Genomic DNA, 23,879 nt, shown 5'->3' with positions numbered 1-23,879 from the left:
TTACCCTTCAATATCCTCCTCCTCCGTCTCATTGGATTTGTGTGGAGTCTTGATGTTGTCTCCTTTCCCTACGACAGCGATGTCACACTTCAGGTAACCTTTCAGCCCGGCAGTGAGATCCTCAGGGTCAGAAAGGATGGCCCATTTGTGGTAGAACTGGTGCTCTGGAAGCCAGGGGACAAGACAGTCATTTATCAGAATGAGACACAGCAATAACCATGAAGACTGGAAACATCCTTCTACTCAAGTGGGAGGACTTACACATACAAGAAACATCTTCAGGCATGAGGAATTCAGACAGAAACCTCTGAAAAATTCATTAGGAAGATGTGTCTCATGTTGAAGACTAGAGAAGCAATGGGATAAATTGTCTGAAAGTGGGTGGAGTCTCCATCACTGGAGGTCACCAACCCTGGAGGTATTTAAAAGTTACGTAGACGTGGCACTTAGGGGCATGGCTTAGTGGTGGGCTTGGCAGTGCTGGGTTAATAGTTGGACTTGATTGTAAAGGTCTTTTCCAACCCAAATAATTCTATGATTCTAAGTCTTTAAGGTCTCAGGTGCCTTTTGGATGGTGTTAGAAAGATTTCATCCTGCTTGGAGCAGGGAACCAGACTAGATGCTCCCTTAAGGTCCCCCTCATCATCTGCTGACCCCCCTCAGGTGCAGACTCTGGAGGCTTCATTCACATCTTAGCTCTCAGGCTTATTTATAGAGGCAGAATGTTGCACTAGGTGTGACGTGGGAGCACAGGAAAAAAGCACCTTGAGGTGATTTTGGGGGTATCTCTTCTGAAGGGGTGTTGTGTGTGCAGCTCTAGCATAGGGTGAGCACCAGGCCCTCAAATGGGCATTGCTATTCTGTTTATCATCAGTGATCAACATGACAGCAGCACTGATCAACCTCTCTCTCTTTTACGTTGCACACCAGACATCTTCCTTTCTTGGTTCAAATGCCAACCACAGAGGACAAGGTCCAGCCCATGAGCTTCAGCTATCTGGAAGGTTGGTATCTTGCCTGAGCAAGTCACCTTGGGCTTCTTTCCTCAGGTGGTCAGTGGACAGACAGCAGCACACCCAGAGAGCATCTCAGCCTCTGGCTGTAGCACCTTATCTCAGGATGGGATGTACAACTTTCCCTGAAGCTGCTGAGTGTGGTCTCTCCTGACTGCAGTGGGAGCCCAGGTGACTTGCTTATGTCCAGGATACTACCATTAAGTTAGATAAGCATCACCCATGGAACCTAGCACCCACCTGGCTACTTGGCAAGGATATTTGTCCAGTGGTGCAGGTCCTATGCACACAGGACTAGTTGCAAACAGCATTTACGTACCAGGTTGGGTATAAACGGTTCCAACATCCATCTTGAAGGAGCCTACCAAAGTCCCACTGCGCAAGAGGTTTTTTGAATGGATCACCTGGAAATGGAGAGGGGAAAACCAGTCAGACTTTTTTCCAAGCCCTGAGAGCCAAAAGGCTCTTTCCAGAGATGTTCAGTGTCAGATGGGAAAAGAGCTGATGCATTTTCCATGGTCTGTGCAGGACCTTGGTCTGTATAAGGACACTAACAGCCACAGTGGAGCTGGCAGTTCTTGCTTAGTAGTACTGCAAGCAAGTGTATACTTGGATTGAATACAAATAACCGCAAAGAAATTGCTTTGAAGAAAGATGCAGTCTTCCAGCCACTATGGCAACAAGCACTGGGATGTTCACCTGAAGGAAGGGTCTTTAGGATGCTGGAAATCTATGGTCTAATTCCCTTTGTGGGAGTAATTGTACAGCTGGTCTGCACATAGGATGGATATGGATACTCCTAATTAGCATGCTTTGGTCAGTGAATTGGCAAATCTTGTTCATCACCCTCCTCCATGGCTACAGGGAGGCCTGCAGCCCCTGCTTTGCTCTCAGCATCTGCAGTCCTCAGTTTCCACAATAGCTTTGCCAGTCTTGTACCCCAGGAAACCCTCTGGCAGGCTCGAGGAGGTCTGTCCTCCTCGCCAAGCCTAAACACATCCCAAGACAGGTTCAGTTCTGCCTGGCTCTGAAATATCAGAGATCATCCATGGAGGGAGAGAGTGAGTGCAGGAGTGGAGCTGTGTCGACCCAGCAATGAAGGTCAGCAACAGCAAGAGGGACTGAGCATCTGCAAAAGAGGTGAGGCTCGTAGGACTGAACACCTTGGCTTCTGTTGGGGTCTCACATCAAGGGCCTTAAATCCATCCCCAGTGCATACATAAAACAGGTTGGTTTCTCCCAAAGCCCCACAAAAAGGACAACGCAACCATGCTCACTTACAGACAGCTTGATGATCTTGTCGAACATGACATCTGGGGGGACGTGGAAATCGAAGACGAAGTACTGAAAGGGAAGGAGCAGTTGTGAAAGCAGGAGAGCTGGGGTGGCCTCCTTTTGGATTGAGAGAGTTTGAATTTGGATTTTTATTTTTTCGATTGAAGAGACAGTGCACAGTCCAGCTGGAGAAGCTGTGACTGCCTGGAGGAACATCCTGCAGCACATGTCACAGCAGGGATGCACCCATGTGAGCCCCAACACTGACAGCCTCTGCAGTCTGGGGAACTAGAAGGAAGCACTGACCTCTTAGAAAAACGAAGACGACCTTAGCACAGATCAAGTAAGTGTACTTTTTACCATTTTTGCAAAATACCAGAGGGCAAAGGCTTCACTTTTCCTTCTGCGTGGTTTGAGATTTCATCTTATTCCAACAAGAGGTGACAGAAGAAAAAAAAAAAGGAAAAAACCCAAAGTGACAAGAAACTACATTTAATTGACTAACAGCAATGAAGACCCTGAGGAGCAGGTAGCTGTGAGCGTCACCAGAGGACAGACCCACCTCATTGTAGTAAGGGCAATTGGTTGATTCTTTCATGGACGTGTATTTCTTTTCCTCTCCAACCTCCACGCAGACCATGGGGTCCATGTTGAGCCCAACAAGCTGCCGGGCCTCGATGATAGTGATGCTGACCTGGGGAGAGGGATTTGCACACCTTCACCTCCTGAGAGCAGCATCAGATGCCACTCATTGCCTTAACCCCTGTCTTCCCAAATCTTGGGGAAAAACAGAAGTTTGTCATTCACAACTCAATCCACTTTGTGACATTAAATTAACATTACGTATTTAGATCATATATAAATTCCCTCCTTGCAATATTAAATTTCTATTAGGAATTCCTGCTCAGATAATACCTAAATTTCTTAACTTAAAGAAAAACGTAGGTGTAATTCTGTGTAGGTAAAAAATCTTTTCAGTTCCCAGTAGCCATTTTTCTAGCGTCATTTCTTTAAAATCTATCCCAAGTTGGTGGTAGGACAGGTAACCTCCAGGTTTCAAAGCACAGTGAATTTGGGGTTCCTTTAAAAAATTTTTAAAATAATGTGAACTCTCAGTCCTGGCTACCTTGAAGCCCAACATACGAGTTAATTTACACATGCTTTCTCTAGCTATCATTAATTACTTTTGTACTTGAAGTCAGGTTTACCTTAGAAATCCATTAAAAATTAAACTATTATATTTATGAGTAAATTCGGGGAAATTTCATTTTGGTAACATATGAAGAGACTTGACTTTCAATCAGATTTCTTTAAAAAAGGTTCAGATTCTAGCAAAAAAAAAACCAACCCAAAAACCAAAAACATCAAACAAACAGAAAAACCCACCAAACCACCAGAAGTTGCTGGGATGCTGTGATAATTTAAGCTGAAATATTCTCTTCTAAAGTACTCCTAAAAGGCAGCTGAGGAAGGGGGCGAGGCTGCCTGGCATTTACTTAGCACAGGGGGGCCGAGGTGCAGACACCGCCGCCAAGCCCATGGCCAGCAGCGCAGCAGCTCACGCAACCTGGCTCGGGCTCGCTCTTCACATACAGCACAGAAAAGTGTGCAGAGACATCCCAAACGTCTTCTGAGGAGTCATCTCTGCACCCAGACCCTCCCTCCACCCCTGCCCCAACCCACGCCAGCTCCTGGAGGTGGCTTGGCTGGGCACCATCCTTCATTAACACTGTGTCCCTCCCTCCATCCCCTCTGCTGCCACAGGCCGAGGTTTCCCAGGGATGTGGTCTGGAAGATAAAGCCCTTTCCTCTTTAATTCTCAGATGTCCCACAGAAGCCAGTTGTCAAAGGAAAACAGATGTAGGGAGGTCAGCCAGGCATGTGCCTTGTTCACGAACCAGCCTAGAACTGCAGATCCCATTATACTCCAGAAATTAGCCATTCCCCATGAACACCAACCTTGTCATCCTCCTGTTTGCAGTAGCCAAATAACTGGACCTCGTGTTCCTTCTGCCTCTTGGATTTCATTTGTTTTGCACCTTCCCCCTTGTCTTTATGTTCTTTATGTTCCCCTCTCCTGAACCAAGCGCACTCATTCCCTGTAAGCCTCAAAATTTGATCTGCAGTGTATGCTGCAAGTGTTCTGTAATAAATCTCTAACAGAAATCACTATTTGCACTGTTCCAAGATATCCCCAGGAACATGTTGCTGTGCTGAGGAGAGAGGACATAAAAGCTAAATCGCTGCTGAATCAGCACAACCTTGTGAAAAAGAGACAAGAAGCCAATTTATGAACGACGCTGGCACAAACTAGTAAAAGAAAAGGGAGCAGCACGCATCATCTGAGCCTTGGGAAATGAAATGTGTAATTCTTCTAACGCCAGACAAAGTGGCAGGAACATCACTTGAGCAGGACCACAGCAGCCACGTACCAGACTATTCAAGGAAATGTAGTGAGCAACCTACTGCCAGCCAGCACTCACCCATCTTGAATACTAAGCAGCACACTGGAAGCTCTTAGGAAGTAAGAGCAACATATTGGGGACAGCCTGCGTCAATCACAGATTAATTGGGGCCTTCTGGGCTTCACATGATGGACAGCAAAACCAGTTAATTACTTATTCTTGAGTTTATTGCCTCGACCATTTAAATGCCAGCTCTGGGGAAGTCATGCTTGCCGAGTGCAGCGTGTGGAAACTCAGCACAAATTCACTCCCTGTAAAACTGTCCCCCCATCCCTTGGGTTGTGACCCCTGTGAGCTGAGGTTGGGAACACAACACTGTCACCTACCTGGTAATCCATCGGTCTCCCAGCGCTTGGCTCCATTTTGATGTCAGGCTTGGACCTTCGGAGGAGCAGAAGAAACCCTCAGTAAAACCACAGATGGACTCAATCATGGAATCATAGAGGTTGGAAAAGACCTTGTTGATCATCGAGTCCAACCATTAACCCAGCACTGCCAAGTCAATCCTTAACCATGTCCCTAAGCACCGCATCTATGTGTTTTTTAAACACCCCCAGGGATGGTGACTCCACCACCTCCCTGGACAGCCTGTTCCAGTGCTGGACCACCCTTTCAGTGAAGAAATTTTTCCTAATATCCAATCTAAACCTCCCCTGGCAAGTATTGACTTGCTGCAAGCTGTGACACAGCATTGGCAGGGTCACCCCTCGAAGCTCCTGCCATCTTTCAATCTGAGAAATATAAACCCTGAGGGCTATCAAACACCCCTGAACATTGGTGCTCTTTGTAGTCAGTCAGGTATTTCTGAAAAACCCAACAGCCGCATGGGGCGATGTGATTTCCAACATACCCTGTCTCAGGGGACATCTGGTTGTGGGGTGTTTGCCAGCCTGCCCTCATCCCCCAGCTTGCACAAGCTCACATCTGGACCTCACCTCTTATTTGAGACATTGGTGGTGACAGCTGTGACAGAGGCCAAGGAAATGGTGTCCGGTTCCAGTCTGCCTCCCTGCCTGATGGCTTTTTGGTCCAGGTCTTCTGCCTCCAATACAGCAGGTTCATCTGCATAAAGGAGACAAAACAATGTCTCTTATTGTTTCCACTCGGTGAATAATTAAAGGCAAAGAGAAAGGTAACCAATACATCCCATCAACCTCACCTGATATACAAAGAACAATGGTCACCGGGTCAGGTCACAGACAACCTGGTCTAGAAAGGGACTAAAAAAAGGTTTGCCTTGCATGACACGTTATTCTGCCTGGGCAGTGTGCCTGTATACGGTTTCATGAAGGCAGAAAGAAAACAAAAAATGACAAATGCCCCAGACTTCAAGGGGTGAAAGAGCGCTTGAGCAAGTGTGGCAGCTCCAGCTACCAGCGGAACAGTTGCAAAGACAACCAGCTGTGTAGCTTTGGGGTAGAGGGGTATGAAAAAACAGGAGAAAAGGGTAATTTTGGGGCCACTCACTCCAAGAAAGACCTTGAGGTGCCGGAGCATGTCCAGAGCCGGGCAGGGGGCTGGGGCAGGGGCTGGGGCACCAGTCTGATGGGGGGGGCTGGGGGGGGGTCAGCCTGGAGAGGAGGAGGGTCAGGGGGGACCTGATCGCTCCCTACAGCTGCCTGGGAGGGGGCTGCAGCCAGGGGGGTCGGTCTCTGCTCCCAGGTCACAAGCGACAGGACAAGGGGGAACAGCCTCAGGTTGCACCAGGGCAGGTTTAGGTTGGAGACTGGGAAACATTTCTTCACCGAAAGGGTGTCCAGCACTGGGACAGGCTGCCCAGGGAGGGGGGGGAGGCACCATCCCTGGGGTGTTTAAAAGATGCGCAGATGTGGTGCTCAGGGCCATAGGTTAGTGGTGGGCTTGGCAGTGCTGGGTTAACGGTTGAACCTGATAACCTCAAAGGTCTTTTCCAATGTAAATGATTCTATGATTTTATTTCCCAAGATGAAAAATTGCTGCAGGGAGAGTCAAAACCTCACATCCCACCAGCACTGAGCCACAGCTGCGTTGCCCACCAGTCTACCTTTCTATTGGTAAAAGTTGCTCAGAAACTACTTTCCTTGCACAATCCCTGTGTGTGTCATGCCTGCCCCTCCTGCCTTTGCTCTGGTAAAGAAATGACCACAAAGCAGCAATAATAATTTGTTTTTTCTCTTGGGCCAGAAACACCAGTATAGCTGTTGGATCACTGGCTTGCTTTGCTGGCACAGCAGGGTAGCACCAAATCCACTCACACAGCACAGACACAGCTCCTGGGAAACAGGTTCCCTGTCTCTTTGCTAACCTAAGACATGGAGACTGGCACGTTCCAGGAGACTAGAAATCAGGTCTGGTCTGGTTTTCTGAGATGACATGGGCTAAAGCAAGGGAGATCTAGGATGGGTGTCAGTAAAAGCTTTCCATCAGGATGAAGAGATACACTGCTGCAGGTTGGATGGGAAAAGGGTGTCCTCAACTCAACTGGGAGTTTCTGAGTTTGAGTTAGAACCCCACCAGCTGGGAAGGACCTAAGCAGGTTTGATCCTGCAATGTGCGGGTGGGCAGACAGACTAGCACCCTCCCAGCTTGGTTTTTGGTGATTCAGTGAATCTATTTGATTTTAGCAGGACCAGCAGTCCATACAGAAGGAAAGCAGAGCATGGCACAGGAGGGATGCTGACATGGCCAGCAGGCACGTGGTTCAACACACCCACCCTGTCCCATCACCACCTGGCCAGACTAATGGTAGGAAGCACAGCCAAAACAGCACTGAGGCTGAGGAGGGTGGTGTTAAGAGAGCAGAGCCCTGGTGAGGTGTGTGAAAGCCAGGGGTACCTGGGGAAAGGGGAAGAAGGAGCCCCATGGCCATGGAGCACTGACTACACCATGCAACATAGCAGCTGTGTTGCAACCATTCCCGACCACGGGTAAATCCTGATCTGTAAGGGCACTTCACTACCTGACTGCACACCCTGTTCCTGCCTTTGCATCCCAGCTGCTTTCTCTGTGGTCTTGCATAAAGCTTTAACCATGAGATGAATGCCCAGACACTGGGGAGAGAGAGAGCCCACCCAGGTTTCCATGCCATGCCTTCCCAGTGCCAATGCCTCTACCTACACCGGTGTCCCAGTCCAAATTCCCCTTTTCCTACCCTCAAACCTGGCTGAAGAACAGTGGAGATTTGCCCAGAAACACTATCTAAAGCAACACTTCGCCCTTGCTTGCAAACATGCATTCCTCCATTTCTTTGCTGTTGAAACCCAACCCTTTGGTCTGAATGGAAACAACAACAAATTTCCAATCGCTGCCCCTCTTGTGCATTTCCAGAAAGGCATCTGATTTCAGCGGTGCCGAGCTGGGGGGACAGGCAGCCCTGCAGCAGCTAAGCCCTTCCTCTCATGGTGCTGCTGCATTGTGCACCCAGCAAGGGGCAAGGGCTAAACCCTGCTTTGCACTGTCACATTTGCAAATCAGCCCTTAAATATAAGGCAGGAGCAGCCTGCACAACTCACAGGTGTTGCCACAGGTGGGATATCACAAGGTGGGGGAAGACTGGCCAAGCCTTCAGCAGGAAACTCTTTCTGTCAGTTCCTACTTTCCATTTCCCCATGGAGACCCTCTCTGCAGCTCTCCTCCAAGCATCCAGTGCTCCCTGTCTAATCCCCGAGCTACCAGCTGGCTGTGCCCCATGTGAGTCACTTTGGGGACAGACTTTTTAGCAGGGCCTGTAGCGACAGGACGAGGGGTGATGGCTTTAAACTAAAAGAGGGGAGATGGAGATGAGAGATGAGGAAGAAATTCTTCCCTGTGAGGGCGGTGAGGCGCTGGCCCAGGCTGCCCAGAGCAGCTGTGGGTGCCCCATCCCTGGCAGGGCTCAAGGCCAGGCTGGATGGGGCTGGGGGCAGCGTGGGCTGGGGGGAGGGGTCCCTGCCTGTGGCGGAGGGGTGGGACTAGATGGTCTTTAGAGTTCCTCTCCCACCCAAACCATTCTGTGATTCTATGGCATCTCAGGTGCTTTCCTGGGATGTGGAGGACAGCCAAAAAGAAGCCCTGGAGCAGGGAACAACCTCCTCCCAGGAACAACATACCTTGTTTCCGATGGTCATCCTTGGATGGACGCGTCTTGCCAAGCTTCATGGCTGAAAAAACTCCTTTCCCAGCTCTGGAAGAAGAGAGGAAGAAAAAAAAGCCCAAACCCATGTCAATTACTGTATTTTTGTGCTGTTTTCTAGGATGTCGGGGTGGGAACAGGAGGAGCCTTTCACAGCTCAAAAGCAAGAGAGGAAATATCAGCTGAAAGACTGAGCAGGGGCTGCTGCAAAGATGAGACACAGCAGGGTCAAGGTCACAGCTAAATGCACAGCCTTTGAGTCTTGGATCTCTTTTTTTTTTTTTTTTCCCCCTCAGGGAATGCCTCAATTTGGGATAAAGCACAAGGCTGGAGCACAGCGTTAGCAGCCAAGGAACTCTTGCCCGCAACACGTGCCTCCCATCCCTGCTGCTGCCCGCCACTGCACGACGAATTCTCATCTCTCCCGACTCTTTTTACAATTGCTTCCCAGGGCAGTTACCTAAAGCCATTTACTAAAAATCAAAATGTCCATCCACTTTCCCCATCACCTCACTGTGAAAAATCAATAACCTCTTCGGCTTGACCAGCAGCAAACCTGCGCAGAGCCTAAGGTTTTTCAGCAGCCCATTGCAGCAAGACGGTTGTCACCCTTCCAGCATGGTAAACACCATCACCAGGCTAGTCCCAGCTCTGCACCTGAACTAGACTGGGATCAAATTAACTCAAGGCAGTTTGGGCTGGATTGGCTGATCAAAATAATGGTTTGCAAATTGCTCTAAAAATATTCATTGTTTCAAGGCAAGTTGAAGAAGTTCTAGCTCCAACTGCTTCAGTGGGGCTAGGATCATTACTCCAGCTCCAAAATCAGCCCATGCAACACAAACGCATTGACAGCCTGGACTCCTGTGTTACTTGGCGTTCATTATGGACACCAAATAGACACAAATACAGCATTCTGTAAACGATAGGGTCTCTGCACTGCAGTCTGGATTGCTCTCAAATGCAGGGCTAGCAAATGGGCAGAGACTGTTAATAACAGCCTCATACATATTTTCAGGAGATGGCTCCACATTATTTGGAGGTAAATCCATGCTGCTGTTGCAAAGAGGTGGGTGTTTCTAAGTTACTCTGGTGTAAGTTATAGAGTCCGGATGTCATGGGTATTTTTAGCCTGAAGATTCAGCTGAAAACCTCAGTAGGAAAAAATCTCCATGGCATCTGTAAAACTGAAACCAGCAAGAAGCACAAGTCAGATTGTGCGATAACCATGTTCTAATATTAAAGAGCAAACAACTGGAGAGAGACTTGAAGGCAAGGGCCTGTGTCTGTCCCAAAAGCAGAAGGTGGTAAAGCTGAAGGGGTATTATTTTTTTACTGGAAAATTCCCATTACCTGAAAGTGTTGCTCTTTGCAGAAACCTTGCAGGTTTGATAGATGTGTTCTTGGTCCAGCTTGGAAGCAAGGGGGAACCTCACCTCCAAACTAGTTGCCAGGGCAGGGGAGCCTGGTCTCAGCTCTGGATGCTACAGGATTGGGATGCGCTGCCCAAGAGCCAGGTGACAGCACCAAAACTGCAGGATGACCCAGTCTCAGCTTTGATCACATGTGGCTGGGGCCAAAGGATGAAATTGCATAGGTTTTTTTTTTTCAAGAAGCCTTGGCATTGCAGCCAGCCTGATGCTTTTGTCGTTTTAAATAACTGGAAGTTTGGTTTGCATAGCCAGAGCAAATGAGAAGAAAATTAAAGAGACTAGGAGGATAATGTATTCACCAAGGGAGGGGGAATTCAGTCGGGGCAGAAGGTCGGCATAAGATACAGGAACTACTTATAGCTGAGGTTTAATTGGGACTAAACCAATGCTCGGGCCTCAAGGCAGTCTCTGGTAGCTGTGATTAATCCATGGGATCCTCAGTGAAAGGACAACTTATAGGAGGAGGAAAGATGAGGGCTAGGTTTCCATATCTATAATCACGCCAGAGAACAACTGCCTTGAGGTACTGCAGGGAAAGTAAAACTTCTAAGTTATTTGCAAACTTTTTTTTTTTTTAATTATTTTTTTTTTTTTAATGAGCAAACACTGTAATAACAGCTCAGGCTGTGAAACCCTGCTCTGAGACCACGCTCCACCACTAATTTTCCTCCATAAGGCAACACACCTCCAGGGTCGGTTACATTACATTCTTGTTTACAATTAATTTCTTTAAAATGGAGGGGGAAAACATTAATTCCCACCAGCCCTAGAGCTGGCATCCAGGCAATTTGCTTGCAGATGGTTAGTGATAAAATCGCTGTATCTGTCCTGGGAATTTCTGAGGTTCCTTGGGAAGTAAAAGAAAGCAGAAGAGCAACCGGTGACGAAGCCAGTAGGACTATGCAGGGAAGACACTGGCAGTGCTGGTGCTTTACCAGGACCCAAAATAACAAGGTCCTTGCACAGGCACCGAGGATGCACTGGGATCTGATTAGCACAGCATCTCATACCCCATCAGTGAAATGACAAAGCTGGTTTTGGGCTGTGTGGAACAAGACTGGGATTAAGCACCAGGTCCAAGGAGCATGCACTGGGATCCATCCCAGCAGCACCAGCCCAACCCAGGTCCTTCCAGAGGGATGCACATGGGAGCCAGTGTCACCCCACTCCGCTCCTGGGGCAACGACCTCATGCTGCCAACTGAGCCTCAGTAAATGTGCTGGGGACACCAGCTGCAAGAGCCTCTCGCGTGTCCCTAAAGGCAGTTTTACTGCAGAAGAGGCCCCAGAAATGGGAAACAGCCTCTAGCACATCCACAAGATGAGCCTCAGCTCTACCTGGTTCAGAGACCAGAGTCCAGAGGGCACAAGGTCCCTCAGTGGCACAAAACTTCAGGTGCTGTCACCACACCTGCACATCTCCCGGCTGCTCTTCTCAGCCCCAGTTAGGACAACTGGTACTGCCTCCTTCCTTCTCACTACCCTTGCTGGTATTATCACAGTGGACTGGAGCCCTAGGGAGGCAAATATCTAGGAAATAACAGAGTTTGGAAGTCACTAAGAAAAAAAAAGAAAAGAAGAAAAAGGGGGGGGGGGGGGGGGGGAAGGAAAAAAAGGGAAAAAATTGATTTTGGTAGCATGCTTGGCACATGCCGAGGAGAAAGGAAGGAGGATGAGGAAGGAGCTGTTGCAAATGCTTTGGAGGCAGATGCCCAGAGGCTCACCCTTGTCCCCCAGCCCCTTCCCAAACCCCATCTGTCACCTTTTCCAAGTCAGGTGAGCACCGACACATCCCACACATACCCCCTGCCCATCCCTGGAGGCACTACCTTCACCTGCTGGCTGTCCAGGACTTGGCTTCCCCCAGGAGGAGATGCTGGAAGAGCTCAGTCGAGACAGGAGAGCTGCCAGCAGCACGTCTAGGGTGGAGCAGCCATCCCGGTGCCGAGCTGTGTCCCACATGCAGGTCGGGACCAGGCAGGGACGGGGACCCCAGCCAAGCTTCTCTGGGCACAGCAGGGTCTTTGCAGCATTAAACAAAGGTCGTACCAACCCCTTCACTTCTCCTGCCAGGCATGCTATAGCGCGGATGGGAAGCCAGTGCTGGTGGAGAGCTGACACCATCCCCACATGAATATTCCATGAGGACCCGTGAACCTGAGATGTCGACACAGGCTGCACGGCAGCACCGAGAGCCCCCCCTTTGCCAAAGCCTGGGTTTAGCCTGGTTTCCTAAAGAACTGAGATGCCGGAGAAGATGCTGCTGCCCGCCTGCCTACTCCCTTCCAAAACAGTGCAAGCTCCTGGCCCTTTGCAACCCAATTTGGCAGCAGGGTCAAGACTGGGTTCCTGCAAGTCCAGGGGTGTGGACCAAACACCCTGACTCTGTCCCCAAGTAGGGACAAGCCCCTGAGCAAAGCTTAAACCTGTATTGGACACCAGAGCCTCCACCCAGCCTCCCACAGCACCGTCCCCTTGGATTTTCTAGTGGTAAAATGGGATTGAGCAGATGAATTATATTCAGTTGATGGCAAAGCATACATCCTCCATTTCACTGCTCCCAAAAGCACTTGGCTTTGTCCTTTAGGATTCCACCCGTGTGGCTTTCCAGGAGGGGAGCACGGAAGGACAGACAGGTTTTGAGACATGGGCAGGGAAGTGGAAGCAGTCTCTCTCCTGGCCAGCTTCTAGTTAAAGACACGGTTGCAGGTTACTGGTTAATTATTCATGGCTAAAAAAAGGACATTTTAATCATTGCTTTTTACTGGGGAGCTGGAAGCAGGGAGCGGGATTTTCATGGCTCATTTCTTTGCAAAAATTATGCCCGTCAGGCAGGTGCTGCCTCCATCACCTCTGTGCTAACAAGACTTCCAGTTCTGCCACCAGTACCAGGGACAGACCCCACTGCCAGCCCCACCTACACACACCACCCTTGAACCCAGGGAAGACCCCAGCCCTCAAACCCAGTTTTCCTCTTCCCCCCTCCCTGCACAGCCGAACTGGGGAAGGGAGCCAGAAAGAACCAGGCTGCTTGGTTCAGGGAGATCTCCTCCTATCTTTTCCTGAGTCTGACCTCTCCTTGCTCACTGCTTGAAGACATTTTTCCCCTTTCCCCACCTCACCTCTGCCTCCTCACTTTACACCATTAATTAGGAGGGTCCATCAGTAAGATACTGCCATAAACTGGTCCTTAAACTGCAGTGTGATAAACATGAGACAGAAGAGACCTCACAGATGGGAAGTGCTCTGCAGTGGTTGCAGGGATTAGTGCCTGGACAGCAGGAGATTATCTGGAGCTGCAAGAGACTCAAGCTTAAATTTCAGCAGATCTGCTAAGCTGGAGGATGCTGCTGTTAGGAGGGAGCTCAGACACAGCCTGGTCTGGTATCAGTGCAAGCAGCTGGGGATACAAGGCAGGCAGAAGCTGAAGAAACTTGTCTACATGGATGATATGGCAGCCTGACCTGTGGGCAGAGGAGCTGTAAAGCTGGTGCCAAGTTCCCTCTGCCCAACCCTGGGCTGATTACCCACACCCAGACCCTGTCCTGCCCTGAGTCCTGGCTGGACTGTCAGTGCCCAAGCTGGGAAACTCTCCCCTCAGCCAGGACCCATCCAAACCTGGTGGGAGACAGGCTTCCCTCCAGACCTCACAGTTGCCTTCCAGTGCTGCCAAGGACAGGCTTGGCCCTGTCTTTTACATTTAGCTTTTGTTATAGATAAATATACCCTGCAGGCTCTGAAGCCTCAGGCCATACATCCAAGAGACCCGAGATCCTCCAGGGCTGACAGGCTCAGCTTTAGAGAAAGGGAGAGCACACCACAGGCCAGATCAGCCACAACATGAGCTAGGAAAGCTGGAAACAAGGAGGAGGAGGAGCAGGGAGAGGAAACCTACTTGTGTTCCTTTGTCTTCTCTTTGCCTTTGCTGGAGCCAGTGGCCACGCACCAAGGGAACAAAACGCAAACAAGCTTCAGTGCACTTCAAGTGCTTCAATCAGACCATAAAACCAGAAGAGGCTGCTCATCCCTTTGCAGTTTCCCTGCTCCTCATGAGTGCCCCATCCCCAGGCGGCAGTTACAGACAACCTTCCTCAGCAAGGCTGACCCCAAACACCCCTGTCCTGCCCACATCTGTAATTTTAGGTGGACAACACCACTGCATGACCCTCTGCTAGGCTAGAGGAGCTTAGGAGAACCACAGCTCCCTGCACAAGGAACTGAAGGTGGTGAGTATTCACTGGGTGCATGTATGGGGCCAGTAAAGCAGCTACAGCTGTGCATGCACATATGTGAGTAGGTATGTGCACAGACTGGGGTGCTGCCAGGGCAGGAGATAAGGCTTCTGCTACTTTTTGATAGAGGGGAGTGGTCTTCATTATCCTCCCACAGAGGTGTATTCACATCCTCCCTCCAGAGAGGACTCAGCTGAAGGAGATGGGCTGGATCTGGGGGTCCTCATCCCTGCTCAGACTGACAGTGCATCCTCCTGCCATGACACCATGCAGGAAAGCCTGACTCCTCACCTCCCTGTTTCACTTTGCAGATCCCCGCTCTGCTTTGTGGATTTTCAAACCTGTTTTCCTTCCCTCATGGCTCCTACATTTCTCTGCCTGGGTCTTGCCTCCCTGTTTTCCTCCCCAGTCACTCTTTCTTCCCTGGCTAATCTCCCCTATTGCACATCAGCAAAGTGGGGAGGAGAAAGCAATTAACTAGTTCTAGAAAGTAATTAGGAGGGCTGTTTTTTAATTACAGCTTGTTACTCCACCCTATGGCCACATCTGTGCTGGGAACATAGGGCAGGAGAGTAGCTTCAGGGCATGAAGCTCCAGCTCTCTGTGTACTCAGCTGCTGGAAAACGACCCAGATGAAAAATATTTTTTGTTTGATGTGTTGCTGAATAGGTTTTAGAGAGGTTAAGTCTAAAAGACCAGTTCCAGCACAATATCCATCACTGGGTGGGCGTCTGGGAAAAGCAGGGTCCTCCTGTTCAGCCCAGCATGGGCAGGGATTAGCTCAGAGTCTGGGTTGGAAAACAGCCAAGGAAACCCATCCAGAAGCTGCTTCTGAAACAAGCGGTCCTGCTTTCTCCCTGCACCAACACTTGCTCTGGGAGCAAACCAGCAGAAATTATTCCCTTGCCAGCTGAGCTTGTCACAGGAGCAGGCAAACACCAATGCCAGCAGCTCAGCTGGTTCATCTGCATTGTAAAAGCTGCCCTAGTGCCCCTGCCCAGTACCAGGAGGAGATTTAAATCACTCCGTGCTTTGTCCTGAAGTTCATGGATGTGGTCTGAGCTCCCTTCAAAGCCATGGCTCACCACCATCTCACCCCGAGCATGGCTGGTTTGACTGGGTCTGAGCACACAAGCCCTTTGCATCACTGTAGGGACCAGTAGCTGCATCTCCCCAAGCAACTCACTGGTGCAAGACTCTTCCCCGCCCCAGCCAGGCTGGGAAACTCTCCCTGCCCACCAGTGCCCATCCCAGCTGCCCCAGGGCTGCAAGAGTGTCTGGTCCTGGATATGTCAGGATGTGGAGCAACATCCTCAGGTGGATGGGACAGGGTAGCGCCTGAGCCTGCATCCTTTCCCTGCTCATGTCACTGGTGGAAATGTGGTCTGGATGAGGGATGCAAGAACCTAGCTGAGGCTGCTCTCTTGCTCTGTCTCCCTCCTCCTGCATCTCTCTGCTCTCCTGGCTTCCGTGTGCAGCATCATACAGTGCTGCTGGTCCTGGGCACTTGGATCACTGGTGCCTGGGTGAATAAGGTGACCACACTATGTGAGAGGTCCAGAGATCTCTCTCCAAGGGTGTGGTGGAGCAGCTAACATCAGATTACTCTTTATCCTTCCACTCCCTTATCCCTTGCCCACCCCTTCCAACCCTCACTGCAAAAGGTGCCTCTGACTGCAGATAGCCACAGCCTGGGCTCTGGTTGCCTGAAAAGGGCACAGATTTCCTATTAGTGGCACTACCAGAGAACTCTTGCTTTATGCCTTCCAGCAACTTGGTCTTAAGCACTCTCACTAGCACAGATGAACTTGTGGTCCTGCCCTGCAGCTGTTGCAGGGGGATGCAGTAACACTGCTGCGAAGGGTTGGAGGCTGGAGGCTGGAGCTGGAAAGTAAACCTGGGCATGAGCAGGGGCAGGGGGAGTCAGGGTACCTGAATGGTAACACGATGTGTCTTTTCTCTTTCCCCTTAGCCTTAGCTCTGCAATCACAAAGCACAATTCATTCAGACATGATTCATCCTCCTGCAGTGACAGAGACCCTTGCCCAGCTTCTCCTCTCAAACCCCCCATCAGCAACATGCACCAAGCAATCAACCAAACCCAATTCACAAGCATGCCAGAGGGAGATCTCGCTGCAACAGGACTTCCTAACCCACTGTCATCCAGGGAACTGGGTACAGAAATAGTGACAGTACTGGTGGTGCTGGAATGAGAAGGGAGGAGTGAGGGACTGCATGAAGAAGAAAGAGTAACTGTCAGAAAAAGAACATGGATGGATAAATCATAGGGCACTGGGCTCGCTGGTGTTGTGCATAGATGTGTGGACAGATAGTACCACAGTAGGATGGATGGAATGGCATTAGCATGAATAGACAGACTGACCTATTCTGGGATGGACGGATGGATGAATGGATGGATGGATGGGTGGATGGATGGATGGGTGGAGAGAATTACAGTGATGGATGGAAAGAAATGCAATGAAATGTATGGATGCATAGGATTGTACTGAGATTAATCCTTGGTGGATGGTGGTAACTGCACTGGGATGAATGGATGGATGGGTGGATAGCTAGGCAGATGGACAAATATTATCAAGGCTCCTTTGGAAGGCCTCTGAGTAGAAGGAAAAGTGTCCTTGCTGGGCAGAGGGGAGAACAGGATAAGTACAAAGGAGCCTTGCTCTTTGGGGGGTGGTTTGAATACAAGAAAGCCCTGCCCGTCTTGAGAAGGAAGCAATTAGGACATTTCTCTGGGTTCAAATGCCATGCAGGGACTGGTACACCAACACGCATGTCACATACATGCACACACCATGCCCAAAGGGCCTAAGCAAAGCATGGGTACCATGCCCAGTACCTGGGATCTTCAGGGTCTTCGCTGTTTGGAAAAGACACAGTCAGGAGAATGAACATGAGGGAGAAAAAAACCCACCCAAACAGACATACCCTCCCACAGCCCCTGGAAGCTGGCTAGGCCAGGGGAAGGGGCTATGGCTGCCACCACACCCGGAAGGATGCTCCTGGGCTGATGCTGAGAAGGTTCTTTCAGGGCACACCGGAGGGAAAGGTCGTGCTCTGGCCTTAGCCAGAGCTATGTGGCAAAGTACTGAGGAGACATTGTGCCACAGCTCTTTGCAGCCACCCAAGTCCTGCTTGCCAGCAGCAGGACAGCAGTCTTCTGAGGTTTATTCTGCACCTTCTCTACCTACCCCCAAATAGTGAGCAGCAGCAGCAGCAGCAGTGAAGAACAGACTTACAGGGATAGGTTGGGGCTGGGATCATTGTCCTGGGCTCACCCACGACAGATAAATTTACTTATACAGCTGTATTCTTACTGATGGTGCCCTTGGAGTCCACTAGCCCTACAGACAGGGTGATCACCATCATATTATATGGGGTACGGCTGTGGAAGGACCTGCCTCTCCTTTGCACTGTGACATGGAGGAGGTTTGCAGGTGCGGCTGGGTCTCACAGAAAACTGCTGGAGCACAGGGTTCGTATGCGACCATACAGCTCTTCCTCCCTTGCAGGCTTCAGCTCCAGCTTCAGGACATTCATGTGTGCTCCTGCACTTGCAGAGAAGAAACTGTAATGCTGATGCATGAAGCATTGGCTTCACCCAGGTCTGGACCACATACTCTGCTTTCCTGGCTTAAGATTTGGGAATTAATTTGAATCAAGAAAGATTTGGAATTTAAACCAGACTGGCCTGTATCCCAGATCCTGGGTATATTTATGCCTGGACAGTCACATACTTGTGGGAGGTGGGGTGACTGGGATGAGCTGGGATAAGAGCAACCCCCCGCCTCCAGAAGCCAAGATCCCACCAGTCATGACATTTTGGTACCTTGCTACTGACTTGTATCCATCGTTAAAGTGAATCCTGAGTAAGGCACCAAAAAGAAAGAGAGAAAAAAAAATTACCAGTGTCAGCAACCCACAAGCAGCAAGGGCAACATTGACTTGCTGAGTGCAGGGACATCCCTTGCAAGGAGGGGTGGTGCTGTGTCAAGCCACAGGGTCCTCCAAGACAGCTAACGGGTGGTAACCTCAGCTGTGTGCATCCAGCCTAGGGTGCTCCACTCACATTGTCCGCAGGAAAAACATGGCTGGTGACAGGATCTGTGCTTCTGGCACAAGGCACAAGAGCCATCATCACCCTGGCACAGCCAGCATCATCCATTGTTCCTGCTGGATCTGGAAGATCTCCTGCACTGGAACAGTTTGGGGTCAGTCTAGATCAGAGGTGCTAACAGCCTCCAGGAGATCTCTCAAGCTGCTGGAGGCTCCTCTGCCTTGGGACTCACAGCAGCACCCAGTCCAGTGCTTTGAACACCTTTTCCTGGCCCTTTTCCTGATCTTCAGGGCCCTCAGGATGCATTTTTTCCAAGATGAGGACCGGTTTTTAGTAGGGCCTCTAGCAATAGCAGAAGGGACGATGGTTTTAAACTAGAAGAGGGGAGATGGAGATGAGAGATGAGGAAGAAATTCTTCCCTGTGAGGGCGGCGAGGCGCTGGCCCAGGCTGCCCAGAGCAGCTGTGGGTGCCCCATCCCTGGCAGGGCTCAAGGCCAGGCTGGACGGGGCTGGGGGCAGCCTGGGCTGGGGGGAGGGGTCCCTGCTCGTGGTGGGGGGTGGGGGGGTGGGGGGGCTGGAACTAGATGGCCTTTAAAGGTCCCTTCCAACCTAAACCATTCTATGATTCTATGATTGGAGGGTTTGCAAAAAGGATGGGGGAAACTTGACAGGGACTGATAGCCTTTGGGAGATCATTTCATTATTATTTTTTTTTTGCTCAGGATGCAAAGTACCCCAGACTTGTCTGGTTATGCTGATGGCAGCACTGGTCTGGCGCATGGCATCCCTAAGATGTGTGCCCAAGTGCCACACCTGAGTTAGCAGTTTCAGACCCTCCTTATCTACTTGGACACAGATGTTATGAACTGGCCACACTGGTCTTCCATCACAACCAAGGATGGAGACACACACACACACCCCCAAAGGCTGAATCAGACCCTATGTGGCAGGATTCCTCTTTCCTTTGACTACAGGGGCAACCTAGGAAGGCTGGGATCATAGCAAGGACCTTGCTGAGCTTCCTAGAGCCATGCAGGATGGTGCTGGAATGCACCTCACTGCACTATCTAATTTCTACCTCTCTATCGCCACAGCAGCTCTGGGAAGCCACCATGAGCAGCAGCAGTGTTTGCAATGTGTTTGCACCATTGACCAGCACGGGCTGACTAGCGAGGTGCCCAGACCTGATAGAAGCAGGGAGTCTTGCCTCTCGCAGACTCCTGTCACAGGTATTTTCATCACCAAGCTCAACTCCAGTGCTTGGCAACGACCCCAGCTTTGGAGCAAGTGACCCATGGGATTAATTAGTAGCAGGCAGAGGGCTGAACCCAGTCAGACATGTCTTGGATCCACTGGGTACACACAAGAAAAGACAACATCAATAATTCACCATGACCAGGTTGCTTTCGGCTGCAGAGCTCTGTCCTGTCCATGAATATTTCAAGTCAACAGCTATCAGGTGATGCTTCCTGGGATCTCAGTTTCAAGGTGGTCAGGAGCCATGGCATGTACAGCCCTATCCCATGCAAATTTTGGCAGCCCAGTGGGGTCCCTAAACCACCTCTGGAAGTGCCCATCTGTCTTTACTGGCCACAGAGGGAATCTAAGGATGTCTATACTGGTAAATAAATGGACCAAGGCTCATTCTCTGACTATGGCATCGTTTGTGTCTGTATAGGTCAAGTCCTTTCCCTCCACAAAACATATCCAGGCTACCTGTTGGAGGTGGTCCATCATATGGTCCATCAGGTGGTCTATCATATCATATCATATCATATCATATCATATCATATCATATCATATCATATCATATCATATCATATCATATCATATCATATCATATCATATCATATCATATCATATCATATCATATCATATCGTATCGTATCGTATCGTATCGTATCGTATCATATCACATCATAGTGCCTGTGCCATCATAAACCATCCCAGACATGTACTGAACCAAACCCATGCCATGCCAGGGACCATCTTAATGACCTAACAGATGGGAAGGTGCTACCACCTGTGTCCTGGCTTGCTTTATCAAAGGGATGCTGCGTAGGGTGAGCAGGCTCCTAGCTGTGAGCCCCAGTGAAACACAGAAGTCTGTACTTAACAGATCTGGGCCTGCAAGCCCAGACAAGCCTGGGTTTAAGGAAGCGCTCTCTGGAGAGCAAGACTTTGAACGTGTCTCAGCACTGCAGAGGCAGAATTGCAAGGCCACCACCAGAGCAGGGCTGGTGTGGGTATTTACCTGGTGTGCTGGTCTTCTGTGTCATCTCCAAGGCTAGGGCATTGTACAGAGAGAGAGGGGGAAAACCCACTGTGATATGAAGACAGAGGGCTCTTCCATTGTGTCAGCATTTTAAAATTTGCTTCAGTACACGAAGAACTTCAGAGCATACCAACACAGCAAACCACTCCATGCATGCCTGAAAACCCTCAACCACCTTGCACAGGGCTGATCCTCCCCCTGCCACCCACACCACTCCTGGCTGTGCTGCAGGGTCCATGCGTGACCCAGACTGGTTTTCTGTGACTATTTACCGGCCGAACTCAACATTAGGGTGAAAGCGACCTGGTGCCCTCCACCCTAATCTCCTTCCTCCCCTCCTGCCTTCTGCTCAGGGTGAATTTGCTCAAAGAGAAAGGATGCTTAGGCTGGAAAAAGCTGCCCTGGGTCGATGCTGTACCCTGTGCCAGGCAGCCTGATAGAAGGTAAGGTGCATTACTAGCTGCTTGTCCTGTTTTTGAAATGCAGATCTGGCAACACCAAAACTTTATCTTTTTGTTATTCTTTTGGTGCAATGTTGTCTTGGGTCTGGGATCTGTAACTGATGGAAAAGGAAAGACCCTCCAAAGAAGACAGGACAACTTTGTCCATATGAACAAAAAAAAAATTTAAACAAAATGAGTCCTTTTCTTTGAGTCAAAAGGATGGTTCACATCAAAGTGCCCTTTGATTATTTTCAAAAGCCTGAGTGTGAAACTTCTTTTCCCCTTATTTGATTCAAACTCCAGCACAGGTTTGCTACATCGCAAGCCAGGCTCAGCTTTGCAGTGTCACAGACATTTCTCAGAGCATTGTGCCCTCCCATGCAAAACCCTCCTGGCACCAGGGAAGCTCAGTGAAAACAGTCAATGGTAAAATGCCACTAACACCTTCAGAGGTGCAGCAATCTGTCTAGGGATTGATCTCAGGGTAAATTGGGGTGGGGGCTAAATCCTTCCCCTCCCAAGGATGGGACAGGGTGTACCAGTATTTCCTGCATCTTCTCCTTCCTTCTGCAGGCTTGCATGGATGCATTTAGCCTCATTATCCCTGAAAAACCTGCCTCATTTAAACAGGTTCACTCGGCTGCTGCTATCTCCTAACTTTTCTTCACATACTCACAGGGACCCCAGCCTGCCAGAGGAACCTCTCCCCTCCCAGCCAGGACCCATCCAGACCAACAATGGGGTGGCCCTGCCTGGGCATCCTGGGGCAGATGATCAAGGTCCAGCTCTTGTCTCCTGCCCTGCTATGCAGACAGAGCCCCTGGCCCCAGCCAGGCCAAAGGCAGAACAGGATAGGCTGGAATGGAATGGAAGTGCAGAGTCACAGCACCACAGGGTGGTGGGGCTGGGAAGGGACCCCTGGGACCACCCAGCCCACCCTGCTCAAGCAGGCTCTCCTACAGCAGCTGCGCAGGATCATGTCCAGGTGGGCTCTGGACATCCCCAGAGAAGGAGACTGCACAGCCTCTCTGGGCAGCCTGTCCCCGTGCTCCGGCACCCTCAAGGGAAAGAAGTTTTTCCTGCTCTCCCCACGGAGCTCCCTGTGCTGCAGTTTGTGCCCGTTGCCCCTTGTCCTGTCGCTGGGCACCGCTGACAAGAGCCCGGCCCCGGCCCCCTGACACTGGCCCTTAAGGTACCTGTGTGCATCGCTCAGGTCCCCTCTCAGCCTTCTCCTGCCCAGGCTGAACAGCCCCAGCTCCCGCAGACTTTCCTCCTAGGAGAGATGCTCCAGCCCCTCATCAGCTTGGTAGCCCTCTGGAATGGAGTCAATGGAAAGGAATAGGATAGGATACGATAGGATACTATACGATAGAATAGAATAGAACCGAATAGAATAACTTCAGTAGGAAGGGACCTACAATCACCATCCAGCCCAAATGCCTGACCACTTCAGGGCTGACCAAGAGTTAAAGCATGTTATTAAGGGCATCATCTGAATTCCTCTTGAGGGGGCTGACAGGCTTGGGGCATCGACCATCTCTCCAGGAAGCCTGTTCCAGTGTTTGACCACCCTCCTGGTAAAGAAATGCTTCCTTCTGTCCAGTCCAAACCTCTCCTGGACTGTCTGCAGGCACTTCTGGGATGGGAATTGTCTCGCTAACCTTGAGCCATTTAAACTTTAGGTGGAGAACAAACCTCTCTTCTAGGATGCCCCACATCCAAGAATCATGGAATCATTTAGGTTGAAAAAAACCTTTAAGATCATGAAGTCCAACTGCTAAAATTCACTGGCAAAGTAAAGGCAGAGTGGATGGGGGATCCTCCACCTTCCTGAAGCCTGGGTCTGGCAGGGAGATGAACCGCTTTTTTTTAACATTGAGGGAGCCTGGGAAGGTAGCTTAGAAAAGATATCGCACATTTGGATGGCAAAACTTAAAAGCTGTTCCAGGGGTGGAAAAAACCCAGAGGTGGGGTTGGACTATGTGGATACCAACAGGTTCACAGTTTTGGCAAGGCTAAATGCTGATAATGATTCTGTCACTGTATGAAAGCACTGTGTGTGCAACCAGAGGATGAGCCCAGGCTCCCAAGAGATCCATCAGCAGGCAAAGGTCAAGCCATGAGGAAGCATGGCTACATTTTAAGAAGATTATTTCCAGTCAGGCAGCAGCCTCCAACAGCCTTCCTGCAGGTCTATCGACTGCAGACTTATTTCTTGGTGTGCTATTTGTCTCTGCCTGGATCATTGGCGGGGAGCCAGGGAGCTGCTCCAGGCCCTTGGGTATTTTTCCTTGTTGTGGAAGAGAAATAGCAAAAAGAGTTTTGCACCTGCAATTCTTTGCCAGGAAACCTGCTGGGACTTGATGGGGAGCAAATGGCCATCCCTTAAGGATTTGCCCTACCGCTGAGGGCGGGCTGGCCCCTGCACTGCACGCACTGGGGCAGGGCTTTCAGGTCTTGCTTTGCTAAGGGAGATAAAGCACTGACTGGCAGAGAGAAGGCAAATCTGGCATCCCTTGCTCATTGCTGCCTAACAGCTCAGTGCTGTGACATCCCAAACAGCCCCACCAGCCTTCCC

At 50.1% G+C, this 23,879-nt stretch overlaps 1 protein-coding gene across 14 annotated transcripts in view; it reads right to left on the bottom strand.

The window, feature by feature from the left end:
• OTOF (otoferlin) overlaps positions 1-23,879 on the bottom strand; it is a 115,821-nt gene that overhangs the window by 37,430 nt on the left and 54,512 nt on the right. For 9 of the 14 annotated variants that reach the window (XM_056342235.1, XM_056342238.1, XM_056342237.1 and 6 more), the window contains exons 7-18: positions 20,838-20,870; positions 18,355-18,390; positions 17,365-17,385; positions 16,440-16,487; positions 14,171-14,200; positions 8,821-8,894; positions 5,689-5,815; positions 5,080-5,134; positions 2,851-2,982; positions 2,295-2,357; positions 1,333-1,417; positions 5-164 (exon numbers count right to left, since the gene is read on the bottom strand). In XM_056342235.1, coding sequence (XP_056198210.1) covers positions 5-164; positions 1,333-1,417; positions 2,295-2,357; positions 2,851-2,982; positions 5,080-5,134; positions 5,689-5,815; positions 8,821-8,894; positions 14,171-14,200; positions 16,440-16,487; positions 17,365-17,385; positions 18,355-18,390; positions 20,838-20,870 — 864 coding nt within the window. Of the gene's footprint in view, positions 1-4; positions 165-1,332; positions 1,418-2,294; positions 2,358-2,850; positions 2,983-5,079; positions 5,135-5,688; positions 5,816-8,820; positions 8,895-12,104; positions 12,366-14,170; positions 14,201-16,439; positions 16,488-17,364; positions 17,386-18,354; positions 18,391-20,837; positions 20,871-23,879 lie in introns of those variants that run through there. The other 5 variants (XM_056342245.1, XM_056342246.1, XM_056342248.1 and 2 more) reach the window with 2 other exon arrangements.

This window comes from Falco biarmicus, chromosome 6 (genome assembly GCF_023638135.1).
Source record: "Falco biarmicus isolate bFalBia1 chromosome 6, bFalBia1.pri, whole genome shotgun sequence".
Classification (NCBI taxonomy): domain Eukaryota; kingdom Metazoa; phylum Chordata; class Aves; order Falconiformes; family Falconidae; genus Falco; species Falco biarmicus.
This window is presented reverse-complemented; position numbering and strand designations above follow the sequence as displayed.